This window comes from Oncorhynchus kisutch, linkage group LG16 (genome assembly GCF_002021735.2).
Source record: "Oncorhynchus kisutch isolate 150728-3 linkage group LG16, Okis_V2, whole genome shotgun sequence".
NCBI lineage: Eukaryota > Metazoa > Chordata > Actinopteri > Salmoniformes > Salmonidae > Oncorhynchus > Oncorhynchus kisutch.
The window spans coordinates 21,815,574-21,836,100 of record NC_034189.2 but is presented as its reverse complement, the minus strand read 5'-3'; the positions used below and the strand labels follow the sequence as shown (position 1 = coordinate 21,836,100).

General features: G+C 44.2%; 1 protein-coding gene across 2 annotated transcripts in view; it reads left to right on the top strand.

The window, feature by feature from the left end:
* Positions 1 to 20,527, top strand: part of LOC109906493 (segment polarity protein dishevelled homolog DVL-2) — a 33,256-nt gene that overhangs the window by 4,074 nt on the left and 8,655 nt on the right. The window contains exons 2-5 of one of the 2 annotated variants that reach the window (XM_031792002.1): positions 74 to 1,790; positions 2,002 to 2,198; positions 18,536 to 18,605; positions 19,950 to 20,113. In XM_031792002.1, the coding sequence (XP_031647862.1) occupies positions 2,038 to 2,198; positions 18,536 to 18,605; positions 19,950 to 20,113 (395 nt within the window). In that variant the 5' untranslated portion in view covers positions 74 to 1,790; positions 2,002 to 2,037. Of the gene's footprint in view, positions 1 to 73; positions 1,791 to 1,978; positions 2,199 to 18,535; positions 18,606 to 19,949; positions 20,114 to 20,527 lie in introns of both variants that reach the window. The other variant, XM_031792004.1, reaches the window with a different exon arrangement.

The window sequence follows — 20,527 nt, the reverse complement described above, 5'->3', positions numbered from 1 at the left end:
TAGCCAAAAACACTTGAACTGTAATACTGTATCAGAATATAATCAATATTTATTATATCATATCTTCCTCCAGGTTCTGCAGACATAGCAAAGAACATCTGACCATCCCAAACGCAGTCTGACCCTGAACCCTGCCCCCCCCCCCAACTCCCATCCCCACTTCCATCTCTCCCTTTCCCTCATGATGGCTGAGCCTCCAGAACCAGTGCACTTCCAGGGGGGCCAAGCAGCAGCAGAAGCAGCAGCACTCGGCTCTGAGCCGGGTGAGTCCACAGAGGTGGAGTGTCCCATCTGCTACCACGAGTACAACCAATATGGCAAGTGTCCTCGCATGCTGGAATGCCTCCATGTCTTCTGCACCGAGTGCCTCCAGAGAATCCAGCTGTCCCCGTATCCAGCTGAACCCGTGGACCCCCAGAGCCCTCGCAGCCCTGCCATTTTCTGCCCCCTCTGCCGCCACCCCACCCTGCTGGAGACCGGCGACCCCCTCACCCTGCCCTGCAATTCCTGCATCCTGGCTCAACTACCCCCCATGGCTTTCTGCACACCCGTGTCGATGGCTGCCCACTTGGCCACCGTCACCCAGAGGGTGGTCCTCTCCCTGGATACCCGCTTCATCATCCTGCCCACAGTGAGCCTAAGGGTGGAGCAGATGCACCCAAGCGATAGGCCCCACGGTGGAGGTGTGGGCCTGGTGGGTGAGGTGGAGGTGCTGCAGCACCACAGGAGGACCTTGGCCGTGGTATTCTGGGTGTTGTTTATGATGACCTGCGTGGTGGGACTGGTGTTTGGGCCCAGGTTTTTCCGTAATTGAGGGGAGAAGGAACCGAGGGGCCTGTTCCAATACTTTTACATGCAGCCTTCCTTCCTTTTGTCTTTCCTTGTTTCCTTCCCCATTACTTAAGGAAGGAAGGAAGGAAGGGTGTATTGTCACCATATTTGAATATGGCCTAAGATCTAGACTGAACTACGGCCCACATCAAACGTGGCCTTAAAACGTCCTGTTAACTTCAATTCAACTGTAAATTACATATCTTTAAAATATATAAAAGGTTGATGCATACAGCCTCATAATCACATGTCTAGGTCTGTTAATTGGTGTTGAGAAAATTATATATAGACAGTTCTGAGTTTTTCCGCTATGCACTGATTTAGAGTTCCCTCTAGTGGTCTAATCTAGGAGCGCCTATTACATTGGGGCGCCAGGTAGCCTAGTGGTTAGAGAATTTGGCCATTCAACAGCTTGCTTGTTTCGAATCCCTGATCCGAATAGGAGAAATGTCTACCGATCTGCCCTTGAGCAAGGCACTTAACCCTAATTGCTACAGGGTTGCGCAATAATGTCTGATCCCTGGCCTTGACCCCACTCTAGGAGGGTGTCTCAGGGGGAGTGGAATTTCACACCAAGCACTTGTACAGGTTACCCACTAGTACATGTGTGAAACAGGACAAATATAAGCAGCCCCTATTTGACCTTTGATTGTATTGGCTATTTATTAAAATATTTTCATGTGTTTCATATTTTGACTCTCTCCCTGTGCATGTGTGTGTGTGTAACATAATTTAGGCTACATGATGAATATGATTTATGACTAATGTGGAAAATGTATTGTGGAATAAAATCTCCGGAATATTTGTACATGGGGACGAGGGCACGTTGAGCAAAAACGTAAAGGGAGCATACACGACGTCATACGCCGCGTTGGCTTGCAACAGTCGAGAGAAACAGTCCCCCTTCCCTCCGTATGTTTTTGTTGGGGGAAAAGTTGTGGGTGGCCGACAGTGTGAAGGTAGGGTGTGCTTGGTTTTTAATTCTTTGGCCGTAGGAGAATGATATATTGTATCTTTGGGAGATAGAAACTAAGGGGATATGCACGTGGTATAAGTATAATTTTTTACTTTTTTGTTAGTTCTGGCCAGTGCAAATTTACTGGCTAGCGTTGTAAGAGCATTTCACCTCACCCCCTTTTCCCGTTAGCCTGTTAGCTTTCTCTTCCATAGTTTTTGTGGGACAGCTGAAAAAAAGAGTTTGGAGAAATGGCGGAAACCAAAATAATATACCACATCGACGAGGAGGAGACGCCGTATTTGGTGAAGATTCCGATTCCTGCCGAAAATATCACTTTGTTGGATTTTAAACAGGTCTTGAACAAGCCCAACTATAAATTCTTCTTCAAGTCTATGGACCAGGATTTTGGGTGAGTGAGCGCTAACGTAAGTGATTAATGATTGTGCTTGTGTCGGGTTGTGGGTTTCAGGCAAATTATGATGGAGAAAACCAACCAACCCAGCATGAGTTCTATAAGCGCAATGGGATCCAATGAATGTCCCCAAATGTGCCTTAACGTTACGAACGTGCGTGAGTGACTTTCGCCTATCGAAAAGGGAGGGGATGTGGGGGGTTGACTTACTGCGCGCAGAATGGGAACCATTCAATTAGGCCTCTCTCGCTATACATCACACCCTTCCCCTTCTCATAGCTAAGAGCGCCTTCACACTTAGAGATTGATAGAAATGTACATAATTGGTACCTGGAGGAAAATGGAGGAGGGTCATGCTTTTTCAGTCAAGGGGAGGGTTTAGTATTTTTATTTTTTTATTCTAGTCCAGGGGAGGGTCATGTAATTTGTAATGGCAATATTTCTCAGTGTTTGAGTTGCTTACTAGGCTATATATCGATTTGTGCTATAGGCTACAAAGTGCATGCTCAGAAACACAGCAAAGTTATATTTCTAAGATAGCTGCTGGGATGGTGTAAATAAAACTAGGCTACATTACACACGGCAATGTATATTCCAACCCTAAGCCCTTGCCTGTTCTGCTCTTGGGCCCCTATTCCAACCCGAGTTAAGCGACTGTAAATGGAACGTAATTCCATTTGAATTAATGGAATTTGCCTTCTCTCCATGTATTGTGACTTTGAACTTAAGTATGAAAATAACATGCTATTCACCTACTTTGTTTGAAGTAGAGCTCGAATAAAGGTGTTTACAGATGACATATTCTGACCTTGAGTTAATTTCCTTATATTCCACCAATTTTACGCTTGAGCAAACCATAAGATCAGCAAACCTGTCCGTTCCAAGTGGAAAAAGCGTCTACTTTTTTCAGATTATAAAATAACAGCATTCTCCATGCGCTGTAATTTATAAATTGGTCAGAGCTATTGATAAGAGCTAGTTAAATGTGTATTGTAAATGCACATAGCAATTGTTTTACATGATTTAAATGCTTTTTCCTTATGATCACAGGAGATGAATGTGAAACCAGCCAAATGGAAGCAAACTGAAAATCATATCGTCATGTATTGCGGCCCCCTTTTCCACAGTGAAATAGGATATAAATTAGAGGTCTACCGATTAATCGGAATGGCTGATTAATTAGGTCCGATTTCAGGTTCTCATAACAATCGGTAATCTGCATTTTTGGACACCGATTGTGTCCGATTTGTTTTACATGTCATTTTTTGTCTCTTTTTTTTTTTAACCTTTTATTTAACTAGGCAAGTCAGTTAAGAACACATTCTTATTTTCAATGACGGCCTAGGAACAGAAGGTTAACTGCCTTATTCAGGGGCAGAATGACAGATTTTTACCTTGTCAGCTCGGGGATTCGATCTTGCAACCTTCCGGTTACTAGTCCAACGCTCTAACCACCTGCCTTACATTGCACTCCACGAGGAGCCTGTGTGGCAGGCTGACTACCTGTTACACGAGTGCAGCAAAAAGCCAAGGTAAGTTGCTAGCTAGCATTAAACTTAACTTATAAAAAACAATCAACCCTAACATAATAACTAGTTAACTACACATGGTTGATGATATTACTAGGTTATGTAGCGTGTCCTGCGTTGCATATAATCGATGCAGTGTCTGTTAATTTCTCATCGAATCTCAGCCTACTTCTCCAAACGGGTGATGATTTAACAAGCGCATTCGTGAAAAATGTACTGTCGTTGCACCAGTGTGTACCTAACCATAAACATCAATGCCTTTCTTTTAAAATCAATACACAAGTATATACACTGCTCAAAAAAATAAAGGGAACACTAAAATAACACATCCTAGATCTGAATGAATGAAATAGTCTTATTAAATACCTTTTTCTTTACATAGTTGAATGTGCTGACAACAAAATCACACAAATTATCAATGGAAATCAAATGTATCAACCCATGGAGGTCTGGATTTGGAGTCACACTCAAAATTAAAGTGGAAAACCACACTACAGACTGATCCAACTTTGATGTAATGTCCTTAAAACAAGTCAAAATGAGGCTCAGTAGTGTGTGTGGCCTCCACGTGCCTCTATGACCTCCCTACAACGCCTGGGCATGCTCCTGATGAGGTGGCGGATGGTCTCCTGAGGGATCTCCTCCCAGACCTGGACAAAAGCATCCGCCAACTCCTGGACAGTCTGTGGTACAACGTGGCGTTGTTGGATGGAACGAGACAAGATGTGCTCAATTGGATTCCGGTCTGGGGAACGGGCGGGCCAGTCCATAGCATCAATGCCTTCCTCTTGCAGGAACTGCTGACACACTCCAGCCACATGAGGTCTAGCATTGTCTTGCATTAGGAGGAACCCAGGGCCAACCGCACCAGCATATGGTCTCACAAGGGGTCTAAGGATCTCATCTCGGGACCTAATGGTAGTCAGGCTACCTCTGGCGAGCACATGGAGGGCTGTGCGGCCCCCCAAAGAAATGCCTCCCCACACCATGACTGACCCAGCCCACACCATGACTGACCCACCGCCAAACCGGTCATGCTGGAGGATGTTGCAGGCAGCAGAGTTCTCCACGGCGTCTCCAGACTCTGTCACGTCTGTTACATGTGCTCAGTGTGAACCTGCTTTCATCTGTGAAGAGCACAGGGCGCCAGTGGCAAATTTGCCAATCTTGGTGTTCTCTGGCAAATGCTAAACGTCCTGCACGGTGTTGGGCAGTAGCACAACCCCCACCTGTGGACGTCGGGCCATCATACCACCCTCATGGAGTCTGTTTCTGACCATTTGAGCAGACACATGCACATTTGTGGCCTACTGGAGGTCATTTTGCAGGGCTCTGGCAGTGCTCCTCTTGCTCCTTCTTGCACAAAGGAGGAGGTAGCGGTCCTGCTGCTGGGTTGTTGCCCTCCTACGGCCTCCTCCACATCTCCTGATATACTGGCCTGTCTCCTGGTAGCGCCTCCATGCTCTGGACACTACGCTGCCAGACACAGCAGACCTTCTTGCCACAGCTCGCATTGATGTGCCATCCTGGATGAGCTGCACTACCTGAGCCACTTGTGTGGGTTGTAGACTCCGTCTCATGCTACCACTAGAGTGAAAGCACCGCCAGCATTCAAAAGTGACCAAAACATCAGCCAGGAAGCATAGGAACTGAGAAGTGGTCTGTGGTCACCACCTGCAGAACCACTCCTTTATTGGGGGTGTCTTGCTAATTGCCTATACTTTCCACCAGTTGTCCATTCCATTTGCACAACAGCATGTGAAATTTATTTTCATTCTGTTTTCCTTCCTAAATTGACAGTTTGATTTCACAGAAGTGTGATTGACTTGGAGTTGTGTTTAAGTGTTCCCTTTATTTTTTTGAACAGTGGGTTTTGAAACCTGCATATTTAGTTAATATTGCCTGCTAACATGACTTTCTTTTAACTAGGGAAATTGTGTCATTTCTCTTGCATTCTGTGCAAGCATTCAGGGTATATGCAGCAGTTTGGGCCGCCTGGCTCGTTGCGAACTGTGTGAAGACCATTTATTCCGAACAAAGACCGTAATTCATTTGCCAGAATTGTACATAATTATGACATAACATTGGAGGTTATACAACGTAACAGCAATATTTAGACATGGGGATGCCACCCATTAGATAAAATATGGAACGGTTCCGTATTTCACTGAAAGAATAAACATTTTCGAAATGATAGTTTCTGGATGACCATATTAATGACCTAAGGCTCGTATTTCTGTGTGTTATTATGTTATAATTAAGTCTATGATTTGATAGAGCAGTCTGACTGAGCGGTGGTAGGCACCAGCAGGCTCATAAGCATTCATTCAAACAGCATTCAAGCATTCAAGCATTTAGCTGTTTATGACTTCAAGCCTATCAACTCCCGAGTTTAGGCTGGTGTAACCGATGTGAAATGGCTAGCTAGTTAGTGGGGTGCGCACTAATAGCGTTTCAATCGGTGATAGTATTCGCTCTGAGACCTTGAAGTAGTTGTTCCCCTTGCTTTGCAAGGGCCACGGCATTTGTGGAGCAATAGATAACGATGCTTCGAGTGTGGCTGTTTTCGATGTGTTCCTGGTTCGAGCTCAGGTAGGGGCGAGGAGAGGGACGGAAGCTATACTGTTACACTGGCAATACTAAAGTGCCTATAAGAACATCCCACAGTCAAAGGTATATGAAATACAAATGGTATAGAGGGAAATAGTCCTATAATTCCTATAATAACTACAACCTAAAACTTCTTACCTGGGAATATTGAAGACTCATGTTAAAAGGAACCACCAGCTTTCATATGTTCTCATGTTCTGAGCACGGAACTTATACGTTAGCTTTTTTACATGGCACATATTGCACTTTTACTTCTCCAACACTTTGTTTTTGCATTATTTAAACCAAATTGAACATGTTTCATAATTTATTTGAGGCTAAATTGATTTTATTGATGTATTATATTAAGTTAAAATAAGTGTTCATTCAGTATTGTTGTAATTGTCATTATTATAAATAAATAAAAATCGGCCGATTTTAATCAGTTTCGGCTTTTTTTTTATGTCGTCCAATAATCGGTATCGGCGTTGAAAAATCATAATCAGTCGATCTCTAATATAAATAGCTGTGCCATTCAGAATTTTCGTGTGCCCTCATACTTTGCTTGGATGGAATTTGGAGACCCAAGCTATAGGCTTCTGTAAATTGTCAAAGACTCCAGTCACCTAAGGTCCCACAGTTGCATGTCAGAGCAAAAAACCAAGCCATGAGTTCAAAGGAATGGTCCGTAGAGCTCAGACAGGATTGTGTCGAGGAACAGATCTGGGGAAGGGTACCAAAACATTTCTGCAGCATTGAAGGTCCCCAAGAACATAGTGGCCGCCATCAGTCTTAAATTGAAGAAGTTTGGAACCACCAAGACTCTTCCTAGAGCTGGCGGCTCGGCCAAACTGAGCGATCGGGGAGAAAGGCTTTGGTCAGGGAGCACCCGATGATCACACTCCAGAGGTCTTCTGTGGAGATGGGAGAACCTTCCAGAAGGACAACCATCTCTGCAGCACTCCACCAATCAGGCATTTATGGTAGAATGGCCAGACGTAAGCTGCCACTCCGTAAAAGGCAAATGACAGCCCTCTTGGAGTTTGACAAAAAGATTCTCTGGTCTGATGAAACCAAAATGAACTTTTGTGCCTGAATGCCAAGCGTCACGTCTGGAGGAAACCAGGCACCATCCCTACAATGAAGCATTGTGCTGGAAGCATCATGTTGTGGAGATGTTTTTCAGCGGCAAGGACTGGGAGATTAGTCAGGATTGAGGGAGAGATGAACCAAGAAAAGTGCAGAGATCCTTGATGAAAACGCTTTTCCACTGCGCTCAGGACCAGGGCAAAGGTTCATCTTCCAACAGGACAACGCGCACACAGCCAAGACAATGCAGTAGTGGCTTCGGGACAAGTCTCTGAATGTCCTTGAGTGGCCCAGCCAGAGCCCGGACTTGAACCCTATCAAACATCTCTGGAGTAGAGATCGACTGATTTAATCGGCATGGCCAATTTCAAGTTTTCATAACAATCGGTAATCTGCATTTTTGGACGGCGATTATGACCAATTACATTGCATTCCACGAGGAAACTGCGTGGCAAGCTGACCACCTGTTACGCTTGTGCAGCAAGGAGCCAAGGTAAGTTGCTAGCTAGCATTAAACTTATCTTATTAAAAAAACTATCGATCTTCACATAATCACTAGTTAACTACACATGGTTGTTGATATTACTAGGTTAACTAGCTTGTCCTGCATTGCATATAATCAATGCGGTGCCTGTTAATTTATTATCGAATCACAGCCAACTTCACCAAACGCGTGATGATTTAACAAAAGCACAATCGTTGCGCGAATGTACCTAACCATAAACATCAATGCCTTTCTTATAATCAATACACAGAAATATATATTTTTATACCTGCATATTTAGTTTAAAGAGATTCGTGTTAGCAGGCAATATTAACTAGTGCAATTGTGCCACGTCTCTTGCGTTCATTGCACGCAGAGTCCGGGTATATGCAGCAGTTTTGGCCAATTTTCCCTAGTTAATATTGCCTGCTAACATGAGTTTCTTTTAATGAAATATTCAGGCTTAGAAAAATATACTTCTGTGTATTGATTTTAAGAAAGGCATTGATCTTTATGGTTAGGTTCATTGGTGCAACGATTGTGCTTTTTTTTGCGAATGTACTTTTGTTAAATCATCACCCTTTTGGCAAAGTAAGCTGTGATTTGATGATAGATTAACAGGCACTGCATTGATTATATGCAACACAGGACAAGCTAGTTAAACTAGTGATATCATCAACCATGTGTAGTTAACTAGTGATTATGTTAAGATTGATAGTTTAAAAAAAATATGTTTTATGCATGTAGCAACTTACCTTGGTCCCTTGCTGTACTCGCATAACAGGTGGTCAGCCTGCCACGCAGTCTCCTCGTAGTTTGCAATGTAATCGGCCATAATCAGCACCCAAAAAATGCAGATTACCGATTATGAAATCGGCCCTAATTAATCGGTCGACCTCTACTTTAGACATACTTTGTTCCTCTCCTTACTTTCTCCCATTGAAATCCTCCAGACTGGAAGAGCTGTGACTGTCAATCTGTCTTTGGTGGCTGTTTGTCAGTTGTGCCCTACCCTAGGTTGAATGGAATGCATGTTTGTGGTGGAGTTTGCCTGATGAGACCTAGGGCTTCTGTTAAACACATTAATTGCAGTAAAACCGCTTGCGTTTTGTAAGCTACAATGAAATGTAAACTTACTCACACAAACAAAGAACACCACAAAACACCAACTTATATTATAAAAACGGGTGCTAAAACAATCAAGTTCTCCTGCGTCTACTGAGTTGTCTGACCATCCTTCTACCGCAACATTTGGAAACGAACCTCAAAGTCTGTTACAAGTAGGCTACATTAAAACTCTGCTCAGAAGTCAGCTACCCAATCAAAACTGAGCTACTTTTCTCAGGGCCTGTTCCTTCAGCCTGTGGCCTTAGCAAAGTAACTAAAGCATCAGTGTGTGTGTTTTGCCTGTTCCTTGTGCGTTTTCATTTCCGGGAGTGCGAGCCAGCTGTCAGACAGGCTGTGTGTCAGTCGGGGCAGAGCCAGCAGCATGGAGTGGAGCAGACCAGGAGAACCTAGGGTTGGAGAGGGGCCATTTGCTGGGGGTCTGGCTGCGGCAGAGTCAACATGAAGAGAGGCGCGAGAGATGGACAGGAGGGGTGGGGGTGGATGGTGGTTTTGGGTGTGATGTGCGAGACATTAGTAGACGGGAGAAAAAAGTTTATTTGTTTGGGATGTGCGGCCAAGGAGTAATGGCTGAGGGGATATTTGCTATGTTTGTGTTTTGAGTCTTTTTTTTGTGTGTTGGTGAAATAGCTTGAGGGGAGATAATTTGTTTGTAATAGTGAGGTATGCGGACAATTACTCTGTTGGATAGAATGTTGCATCGGTCTGTCCCTTTCTGGATGCAATTTGAGTCCGTCCTCACTAGGGTTGCAAAGGGTTGGAAACTTTCCAGTGAATTTCCGGGAATTTTGTTTAAATTCATCAAAGAAAGTTAGCTTATAACAGTGAACCCTTTTTGTGGAAAACACAAGGCAATGCTAGGTCTTGTGGCATATTTAGGTTAAACTATCCACAATTAAATGGAATTACAACAGCTGATTCTCAAGATCTTGCACACTAATGAGATGCTATTGAGCCCACACTACTACACTGTCTGAGCTAAGGACTACATGCTATCTGGTAAGTTTGGATTACAATACTAGGTGGGGTTAATATATTTTATGACATGATTTTTTAAACTAGTAAATAGTTGGCTACAGCTAAGTGTTTTAAATCATTTCTAACAATTGCTGCTAGTTAGTTTTTGCTATCATGTGGGTTTTAGCTTGCTTGAGCCTGCTAACTGAAGTGTTAATTCACCTGTTTCCATACATGTTTCATTTTAAAACATGTATTTTACAAAGGAGTTGTTTAATCTAACTGCTTAACTATTTATCTGTACGTGGAATTGTATTTGGGTTTTTTCTTTTCTCATTTTTTCCCTAATCTTTACAGGAAAATGCCATGGGCTCTATCTGATGTGTGGATACATTTCACCGCAGCTAATGTGTACATTTGCAAATACTGTGACAAATCAGATGTGAATAATGCAACAAGATGCAGAATCATCTGGCGACGTGCATAACGTTCCCTGAGTGCTCACAACAAGCAACCTCTGACAAAAGTCCCTCTACATCTATTCAAGGTGAAAATGATGAATCAGACACCTTATCGATAGCAACAGCTCATGGTCCTCCTGGAATCTGACGTTTTTTTTGCTCAATGGAGGAACGTAGTCAGAGAAATGATGATGAATATCTTGTTCGAGCTGCGCATGTACCTGGTTCACCTCTGATGCTCACAGGCAATGTGTATTGGAAGAGGTTTCTGAATGTTCTTCTCCCAGCATACACCCCTCCAACCAGACATGCTTTACCTACTCATTGCTGGATGCAGAGTTCAAGTGAAGGTCAAGCAAATCATAGAGAAAGCAGATTCTATTGTAATCATCTCTGATGGGTGGTCGAATGTTACATGGGCAAGTAATAATTAACTACATCTCCACCCGTCAACCAGTATTCTACAAAAGCACAGACACAAGGGACAACACACACCAGTCTCTACATTGCAGATGAGCTGAAGGCAGTCATCGATGACCTTGGACCACAGAAGGTATTCGCACTGGAGACAGACAATGTTGCGAACATGAAGACTGCTTGGTCTAAAGTGGAGGAATCCTATCCTCATGTCACTCCCATTAGCTGTGCTGCCCATGCATTGAATCTGCTCCTCAAGGACATCATGGCACTGAAAACAATAGATACACTCTACAAGAGAGCCAAGGAAATGGTTAGGTATGTGAAGGGTCATCAAGCTATAGCCGCAATCTACCTCACCAAGCAAAGTGAGAAGAATAAGAGCACCACATTGAAGCAACACCGGTTGGGGTGGTGTCATCATGTCTCCTGGAGGGGACAGAGTCTCCAAGAAATGGCCATATCACAGTCTGCCGATATGGACAGCCCCAAGAAATCCATACTGCCCTGCCCACTTCATGGTTGCGCCAAGCAGAGGTAGCTGCAGTACTGAAATGCATCAAAAACGTGAAGACTTCTGCCTGAAGCCCATAGACGCTGCAGCGTTCATGTTGGACCCCAAGTATGCTGGCAAAAGCATCCTGTCTGGTGCAGAGATCAACCAGGCCTATGGTGTCATCACTACTGTGTCTCGCCACCTTGGCCTGGATGAGGGCGAGGCTCTTGGCAGTCTGGCAAAGTACCCTTCCAAGCCGAGGCTTTGGGATGGAGATGCAATATGGCAGTCGGGCCAACATATCTCATCAGCCATCTGGTGGAAGGGACTTTATGGATCTGAGGCTCTTTCCCCTGTTGCCTCCATCATCCTCCAAATCCCCCCAACATCAGCCGCCTCCGAGCGCAACTGGTCCTTGTTTGGGAACACACACACCAAAGCACGCAACAGGATGACCAATACAAGGGTTGAAAAATGCTTTTTGAGCCTGACAATGAGCCATCCTCAACAAGGTTGGATAGTGACAGTGAAGATGAGGCCTCAGAGTCTGATGCTCAAGAGGTGGACATTGAGGATGTCCAGGGAGAAAACATGGAAGCATGAGAGGAAGACAACCAAAGCTTTAGTTTCTAGGCTATCATTTTACAGATTTATGTTAAATACGTTTTTGGAAGATGCGATGGATCATTGGGCATCATTGTCCTGTTGTCCGGACCTCTGGCAGTCTCTATGGGGGTGCCACAGCGTTCAATTCTCGGGCCGACTCTTTTCTCTGTATACATCAATGATGTCGCTCTTGCTGATGGTGATTTTCTGATCCACCTCTACGCAGACGATACCATTCTGTAAACTTCTGGCCCTTCTTTGGACACTGTTAACTAACCTCCAGACGAGCTTCAATGCCATTCAACTCTCCTTCTGTGGCAACTGCTCTTAGATACATGTAAAACCAAATGCATGCTCTTCAACCGATCGCTACCAGCACCTGCCCGCCCGTCCAGCATCACTACTCTGGATGAGTTAGAATATGTGGACATCTACAAATACCTAGGTGTCTGGATAGACTGTAAACTCTCCTTCCAGACTTGCATTAAGAATCTCCAACACAAATTTCAATCTAGAATCGGCTTCCTATTTCGCAACAAAGCATCCTTCACTCATGCTGCCAAACATACCCTCGTAAAACCGACTATCCTACCGATCCTTGACTTCGGCGACGTCATTTACAAAATAGCCTCCAACACTCTACTCAGAAAATTGGATGCAGTCTATCACAGTGCAATCCGTTTTGTCACCAAAGCCCCATATTCTACCCACCACTGCGACCTGTATGCTCTCGTTGGCTGGCCCTCGCCTCATATTCGTCGCCAGACCCACTGGCTCCAGGTCGTCTATAAGTCTATGCTAGGTAAAGCTCCGCCTTATCTCAGTTCACTGGTCACGATAACACCCACCCGTAGCTCACGTTCCAGCAGGTATATCTCACTGATCATCTCCAAAGCCAACACCTCCTTTGGCCGCCTTTCCTTTCAGTTCTCTGCTGCCAGTGACTGGAACGAATTGCAAAAATCACTGAAGTTGGGATACTTTTATTTCCCTCACCAACTTTAAACATCAGCTATCTGAGCAGCTAACCGATCGCTGCAGCTGTACATAGTACATCTGTAAATAGCCCACCCAATCTACCTACCTCATCCCCATACTGTTTTTATTTTATTTACTTTTCTGCACTTTTGCACACCAGTTTCTACTTGCACATCATCATCTGCTCATTTTTCACTCCAGTGTTAATCTACTAAATTGTAATTATTCGCTCCTATGGCCTATTTATTGCCTACCTCCTCATGCCTTTTGCACACACTGTATATCGACTTAATTTTTTTTTCTTCTTTTTTTTTCCTACTGTGTCATTGGCTTGTTTATAGTTTACTCCATGTGTAACTGTGTTGTCTGTGTCACACTGCTTTGCTTTATCTTAGCCAGGTCGCAGGTTGTAAATGAGAACTTGTTCTCAACTAGCCTACCTGGTTAAATAAAGGTTAAATATATATTTTAAATAAGGTAAAAGGTTTTATGTTTCTGTCTCCATATGATATTGTGAATATATCCATTGTAAAACATGTGCAACCCTAGTCCTCACAGAGCGAGAAAGAAGAGTGAGCAACCAAAATTATTCAGAGACTGTGAGAGAAAGAGAGAGCAGGGTAAGAAAAATATGGTAGGAGGGAGAAAGAGGTACCAAGAGGAGGTTAAGAGTGAGAGGGACTAAACCAAGTTTGCTCACACAAGGCCAGCCTCTTGCCGGTGACAATGCCTCCCCAGTGCCCACAACAATCCGGCCCTGTGCTACCACTCACCCACAACAATCTGGCCCTGTGCTACCACTCGCCCACAACAATCTGGCCCTGTGCTACCACTCGCCCACAACAATCTGGCCCTGTGCTACCACTCGCCCACAACAATCTGGCCCTGTGCTACCACTCGCCCACAACAATCTGGCCCTGTGCTACCACTCGCCCACAACAATCTGGCCCTGTGCTACCACTCGCCCACAACAATCTGGCCCTGTGCTACCACTCGCCCACAACAATCTGGCCCTGTGCTACCACTCGCCCACAACAATCTGGCCCTGTGCTACCACTCGCCCACAACAATCTGGCCCTGTGCTACCACTCGCCCACAACAATCTGGCCCTGTGCTACCACTCGCCCACAACAATCTGGCCCTGTGCTACCACTCGCCCACAACAATCTGGCCCTGTGCTACCACTCGCCCACAACAATCTGGCCCTGTGCTACCACTCGCCCACAACAATCTGGCCCTGTGCTACCACTCGCCCACAACAATCTGGCCCTGTGCTACCACTCGCCCACAACAATCTGGCCCTGTGCTACCACTCGCCCACAACAATCTGGCCCTGTGCTACCACTCGCCCACAAAACCCCAAAGTGAGCCTAGCAGACCGTACTACACACACAACCTATCTCTGGGTTTCCATTAGCTGGTAATAGCCAGCTTTTGGCCATAGAAAATGGAAAAGCCAGCAAAGAAAATTGGTGCAGGCTAATTGTCCGGGAAATGAAGAAAAAAAATCCCATTTGCAAAATAACGCTTTTTAGCTTATACATTGCTGCAAATACATTTGGCTGGCCTTGCTAATCTGTCTATAGGTTCATTTGCATAATTATGTGGAATTAAATTGGCGAGTTGTTCAGTATAGTCGTTATGTGCAGTACCAGTCAAAAGTTTGGATACCTACTCATTTAAGGGGTTTTGCTTGATTTATTATTTTCTTCATTTTAGAATAATAGAAGACGTGAAAATGTATTTTATATTTTAGACTCTTCAAAGTAGCCACCCTTTGCCTTGACAGCTTTGCACATGCTTGGCATTCTCTCAACCAGCTTCATGAGGTAGTCACCTGGAATGCATTTCAATTAACAGGTGTGCTTTGTTAATTTGTGGAATTTCTTTCCTTCTTAATGCGTTTGAGCCAATCAGTTGTGTTGTGACAAGGTAGGGGGGACAGGTACGGGTGGTATACAGAAGATGGTCTTTAACCAAATAGGGCAAAGTCCATATTATGGCAAGAACAGCTCAAATAAGCAAAGAGAAATGACAGTCCATCATTGCTTTAAGTTTCTTGTAGTGCAGTCGCAAAAACCATCAAGCGCTATGATGAAACTGGCTTTCATAAGGAACACCACAGGAAAGGAAAATCTGGAGTTACCTCTGCTGCAGAGGATAAGTTCATTCGAGTTCCACCCTCAGAAATTGCAGCCAAATAAGTGCTTCACAGAGTTCAAGTAACAGACACATCTCAACATCAACTGTTCAGAGGAGACTGTGTGAATCAGGCCTTCATGGTCGAATTCCTTCAAAGAAACCACTACTAAAGGAAACCAATAAGAAGAATAGATTTGCCTGGGCCAAGAAACACGAGAAATGGGCATTAGACCGGTGGAAATCTGTCCTTTGGTCTGATGAGTCCAAATTTGAGATATTTGGTTCCAACCGCCGTGTCTTTGTGAGACGCCGAGTAGGTGAACAGATGGTCTCCATGTGTGGTTCCCACCGTGAAGCATGGAGGAGGTGGTGTGATGGTGACACTCTATTTTATTTAGAATTCAAGGCACACTTAACCAGCATGGCTACCACAGCATTCTGCAGTGATACGCCATCCCATCTGGTTTGCGCTCAGTGGGACTATCATTTGTTTTTCAACAACACAATGACACAAAACACACCTCCAGGCTGTGTAAAGGCTATTTGACCAAGGAGCATGATGGAGTGCTGCATTAGATGCTCATCCATATATTTATATGTCCATATTCTTAATCATTCCTACTACAAATAAAGAAAAACCCTGGAATGAGTAGGTGTTTCCAAACTTTTGACTGGTTTGTGTATCATCACACGCGTACAACAAACATACAGAGCCTTTGAGTGGAAAATCTGTCAGACAGTGCAAGACCTGTTGCTGCTGCAGCACTTCAAAAGCAACAGAAGGCAGGCTTCATCAGTGCATCGCACCACTTTGCAATGAGTTGGAGGCATTATGCATTTTGAAAACATACTTAATTGTTTGAAACCACCTTATGTCTTACCTTGCTTCAAAGTAGCCTATTAGATCTCCTCTCTTTCTAAATATCGAATGTCTATTTTCATTTCTGACATGAAACCGCTAGCATGTGTGGTGGCCTTTTGATAACGTTTTACTGCTAATTGCATTATGGAACGAACATTTGCGCGTAGCCTACTGCCTGGTGCGCATTGCTGTGCTTATAATGTGAAGAAGTAACAGTTTATCAACATTTTTAAGCTAAACGTTCTGATCTGTTGCACGAGACTCATTGCTTTTTAAAGTTTTTGTTTTTATGTTGCCTAGGCCTACTGGTTGTATGAATTTGGGGACGATTGTCCCAGAGTCTGTTTTGGAATAGGCTTTTTCTTTCTCGACAAGCTGACCAGTAGAATAGGTAAATTTTTCTACTATGGGGGACAGTAGATTTACATAGGCTATTGCAGGGGTCTCCAACCTTTTTAGAGCATGAGAGCTGCTTTAAAAAAAATGTCACGAGCTACACTTTTATTTATAGCTTTCAAGTCAGCGCACCTTTTCTTCTTCTCTCAAAATCAAATCAAATTTGTTTATATAGCCCTTCGTACATCAGCTGATATCTCAAAGTGCTGTACAGAAACCCAACCTAAAACCCCAAACAGCAAGCAATGCAGGTGTAGAAGCACGGTGGCTAGGAAAAACTCCCTAGAAAGGCCAAAACCTAGGAAGAAACCTAGAGAAGAACCAGGCTATGTGGGGTGGCCAGTCCTCTTCTGGCTGTGCGGGGTGGAGATTATAACAGAACATGGCCAAGATGTTCATAAATGGCCAATGGTCCAATAATAATAAGGCAGAACAGTTGAAACTGGAGCAGCAGCACGGCCAGGTGGACTGGGGACAGCAAGGAGTCATCATGTCAGGTAGTCCTGAGGCATGGTCCTAGGGCTCAGGTCCTCCGAGAGAGAGAAAGAGAATTAAATTCACACAGGACACCGAATAGGACAGGAGAAGTACTCCAGATATAACAAACTGACTCTAGCCCCCCGACACAAACTACTGCAGCATAAATACTGGAGGCTGAGACAGGAGGGGTCAGGAGACACTGTGGCCCCATCGGATGACACCCCCGGACAGGCCCAAACAGGAAGGATATAACCCCACCCACTTTGCCAAAGCACAGCCCCCACACCACTAGAGGGAGATCTTCAACCACCAACTTACCATCCTGAGATGGTCTCCCCTGCAACTCCCTGCAACTCCTTAGTGCAGTTTTCGGTCAATATACTGTACCTGGTAAAATAATGGTTAATAAACTCTAGAGGTCCCTATAAAATCAGACCCCCCCCCCCCCCCCCCCAAAGTCTGTTCGATATTTTCCGAATTGTGTTGAATTTGTCTTGTTTTTAGAGTTGTTTTGGTTTACACTCGCAAAATTCATAGAGAAGAAAGGAAATTTGATGTTCTGAGTCCATGTCATTGCTTAGATCATATCTGAAGACACTTTAAATTAAAACAAACAAATGTCATTTTTTTGTGTAATTCCCCTTTAATTGCACATCTGGCCCTTTTTTAATTGCACATCTAGCAGGTGAGGAATGTGCCCTTCTAGCGATGGTTCTGTACTGACTAATGCTCATTTCATGTCAAAGTTTTCAAATAACAAATAATAGATATAAATAATATACTTTTCATATACTTCTGCCAGGTAAGCCTGCTTTTTAGTTAACATTTAATTGAGAAGGCTTTGGGGAAAGTATTTCTGTCAACCCACAAGTTGGCTAGGCCTATCGCATCAACTGGCTACAGACTGAGTGATAGACAAACCTGTGAGATACTGATATGTTGCGTTGATTAGCTGGGAGCTTGCTTGTCTGATACTTCTGAGATTTGTTTGACAGTTTGAGGTGGAAATTGCATGTAGGCTACTTTCGAATTGTTTGGCGAGCTTCTCATAGATGGGATGCCCAGTAGTTCACGATGGACCTGATCCTAGTCTGGGCAGTCAGTTAAGTGTCTCCTCGACACAGTACTCGTGTCCAGCCCAGGTCCTAAGTACTGCGGTAATAACATGGTAGCTGGACAGACGGAGAGAAATTATACACCCCAGATGCTAACTGTCCAATCAGAGTGAAGAGGTGGATGCAGAGGGAAAGAAGGGTCTGAAGTTATAGAAGTCTTGAGAAACAATGGCTGGTCCATGAGTTTTAGTTGTATGGAGTTTGGTGTGTGTGTGTGTGTGTGTGTGTTTATCTCCATTGTGGTTTGGGTAATGATGGTGAGTCATTGGAAAACAAGCAATAACACAGCAGTGTCCTCATGTTGCTCTTTGCATCTGTCTCCTGTGTATGAGGAGCGTGTTGGACTAGTAACCAAAAAGTTGCAAGTTCAAATCCCCGAGCTGACAAGGTACAAATCTGTCGTTCTGCCTCTGAACAAGGCAGTTAACCCACTGTTCCTAGGCCGTCGTTGAAAATAAGAGTTTGTTCTTAACTGACTTGCCTAGTTAAATAAAGGTAAAATTTAAAAAATGAGTTTACAGGGTGTATTTGTCTCCTGTGTTTGTTACTCTTGGTCTAATCAAAACCGCATCGAACTCCTCTGTTCTGTTTCCTCTGTCTGTCTTCAGGGTGGTGAAGGAAGAGATCTCGGATGAAAGTGCTAAGCTCCCGTGCTTTAACGGCCGTGTGGTGTCATGGGTAAGAACAGAGTTGGGAGAGGTAGACTGTACACCATAATCTTGGATCCGTAAAAGACCAGCAGGAGAAGGGGAGCCAAAGGGGGGGAATTCCTGAATCGCTTGAAACTATTTTTCCAGGACTGAGTTGTAAAAGTCCTGTTCCCAAGTCGAAACAATATGGCTGAAATGGTCCTAGCAGCTCTAAGAATGCCAATTAGAATGTTATTGTCATGGAACTCTTGGTGCCAACATGGCCGATTTTTCTTTAACGACCTCTGTAGCTATGGCCTTGCTTTACTAGTAGAACCGTTACAAGAACCCACTATCTGTGATCGTAACTCTGAAGAAACAAAGGATTTCTTACATCCTCAAATTTCCCCGCTTATGATTACCCTAAACAAGGTTTATTACTTTGAGTCCTCCAGACAAAACATTGGGACTCGTCCCGGATAACGGGGGGTTGGGGAGGAATGCATCTGCTAAGTGCATAAGGAGGAGGAGGACAAGGAAGAAGGGAGAGGGATTGAAAGGGTTGGCCAAATAGAGGAGACCATAAGGATGGACACGTGATAGGATGGTTCCAGAGGCACGAGTGCTCTAGAGTCAAACAGCAATTAGAGGAGACGGAGGAAAGTTTTTAAAGAAAGGGGGGCAAATTTGTTCTCTGTCACTTGGGGCAGGGATATTAAATCAAAACCACAAACTGGTTCTCAAGGTTAAGTTCAAGACAGAACATTTGATTGCATGTAGTTTGTTCAATGCTAAGTCCCTCCTTTTCATACAACAGAAATGTATAGAAATCCAGAATCTGTGGTGATTGTTAAGGTAGTTGGCATGTTTGTTAGCATTAACCCCCCAGGCAGATGTACGTACGTGTGTGTGTGTATAGGTGTATGCTAGGTCTGTAGAAAGTAGGTAATAGAACACCAGTACTATTGATGGGGCCAAATTGCATGGGTATTTCCTTTTACCTTGCAACCATCCGTGGAGGACTGTGGTGTGTGTCTGTTTTCGTTCTCTCAAGCACTCTGGGGATATAATGGAGGGAGATGGGCTAAGTGTCAGGTTAGTGTCTGTTGGCACCTGAGATTTTCCTCTGAATGGAGTAAAGATGTTTGTCAAAGCAATTGACATCTCTTACCCCCATATTTATTTTCTCCCTCCCTATCCCTTTCTTTTAACCCTATATTTTTTTCTCTCCCTCTCTTCAACCTATTTCCCCCTGTCTCGTATACTCTCCTCTGCTTCTTACTTAATTCCTCCTCTTTTGCCCTCATCCTCCTTTTTTTCCATCCTCACTATCATCCACTTTCAACTCCTTGTCCCTCTATCCATCTCTCCACTATTCCCCTCTCCTCCTCAGTTGGTATCATCAGACACCCCAGCAGCAGCAGAGCTGGTATCACCAGTCCTTCCTCCGCCCCCAGCAGAAGTCCGGCCCCTGCCCTCACCCCCTCCTCCTCCCCTCCCACCCCCACCTGTTGAGAGGACCGGGGGCATCGGTGACTCCAGACCCCCATCATTCCAGTACTTACACACAGACACCCTCTTCCACAATCACATGAATCACAGTATCCTAGTCTCACTGTGCTGCATCTCTTACACTGTATCTAGTGTATTCTACTCCAGCCATCATGTTGCCTACTATTAAATTCAACTGCCCATTTCGACGTGATCATAGCCTGTGCTGCCCATTGACTCTTAAGCACCTGTCTAGAATATCATAATACACAGCAAACCTGGGTTCAAATAGTGTTTAAAATCATTAGATGGACTAGATTCCGTATGGAATGGCCCCAAAAGTACAAACCCGCCCATCTAGCACTGTTATTTAAAATGTAAATTTAAAATACTGTTTGAACCCAGTTGTGATATACAGTACCAGTCTACTAGGCTTGATCCATTGCTTCCTAGTCATACACATTGTAGGGTGTCCAATCA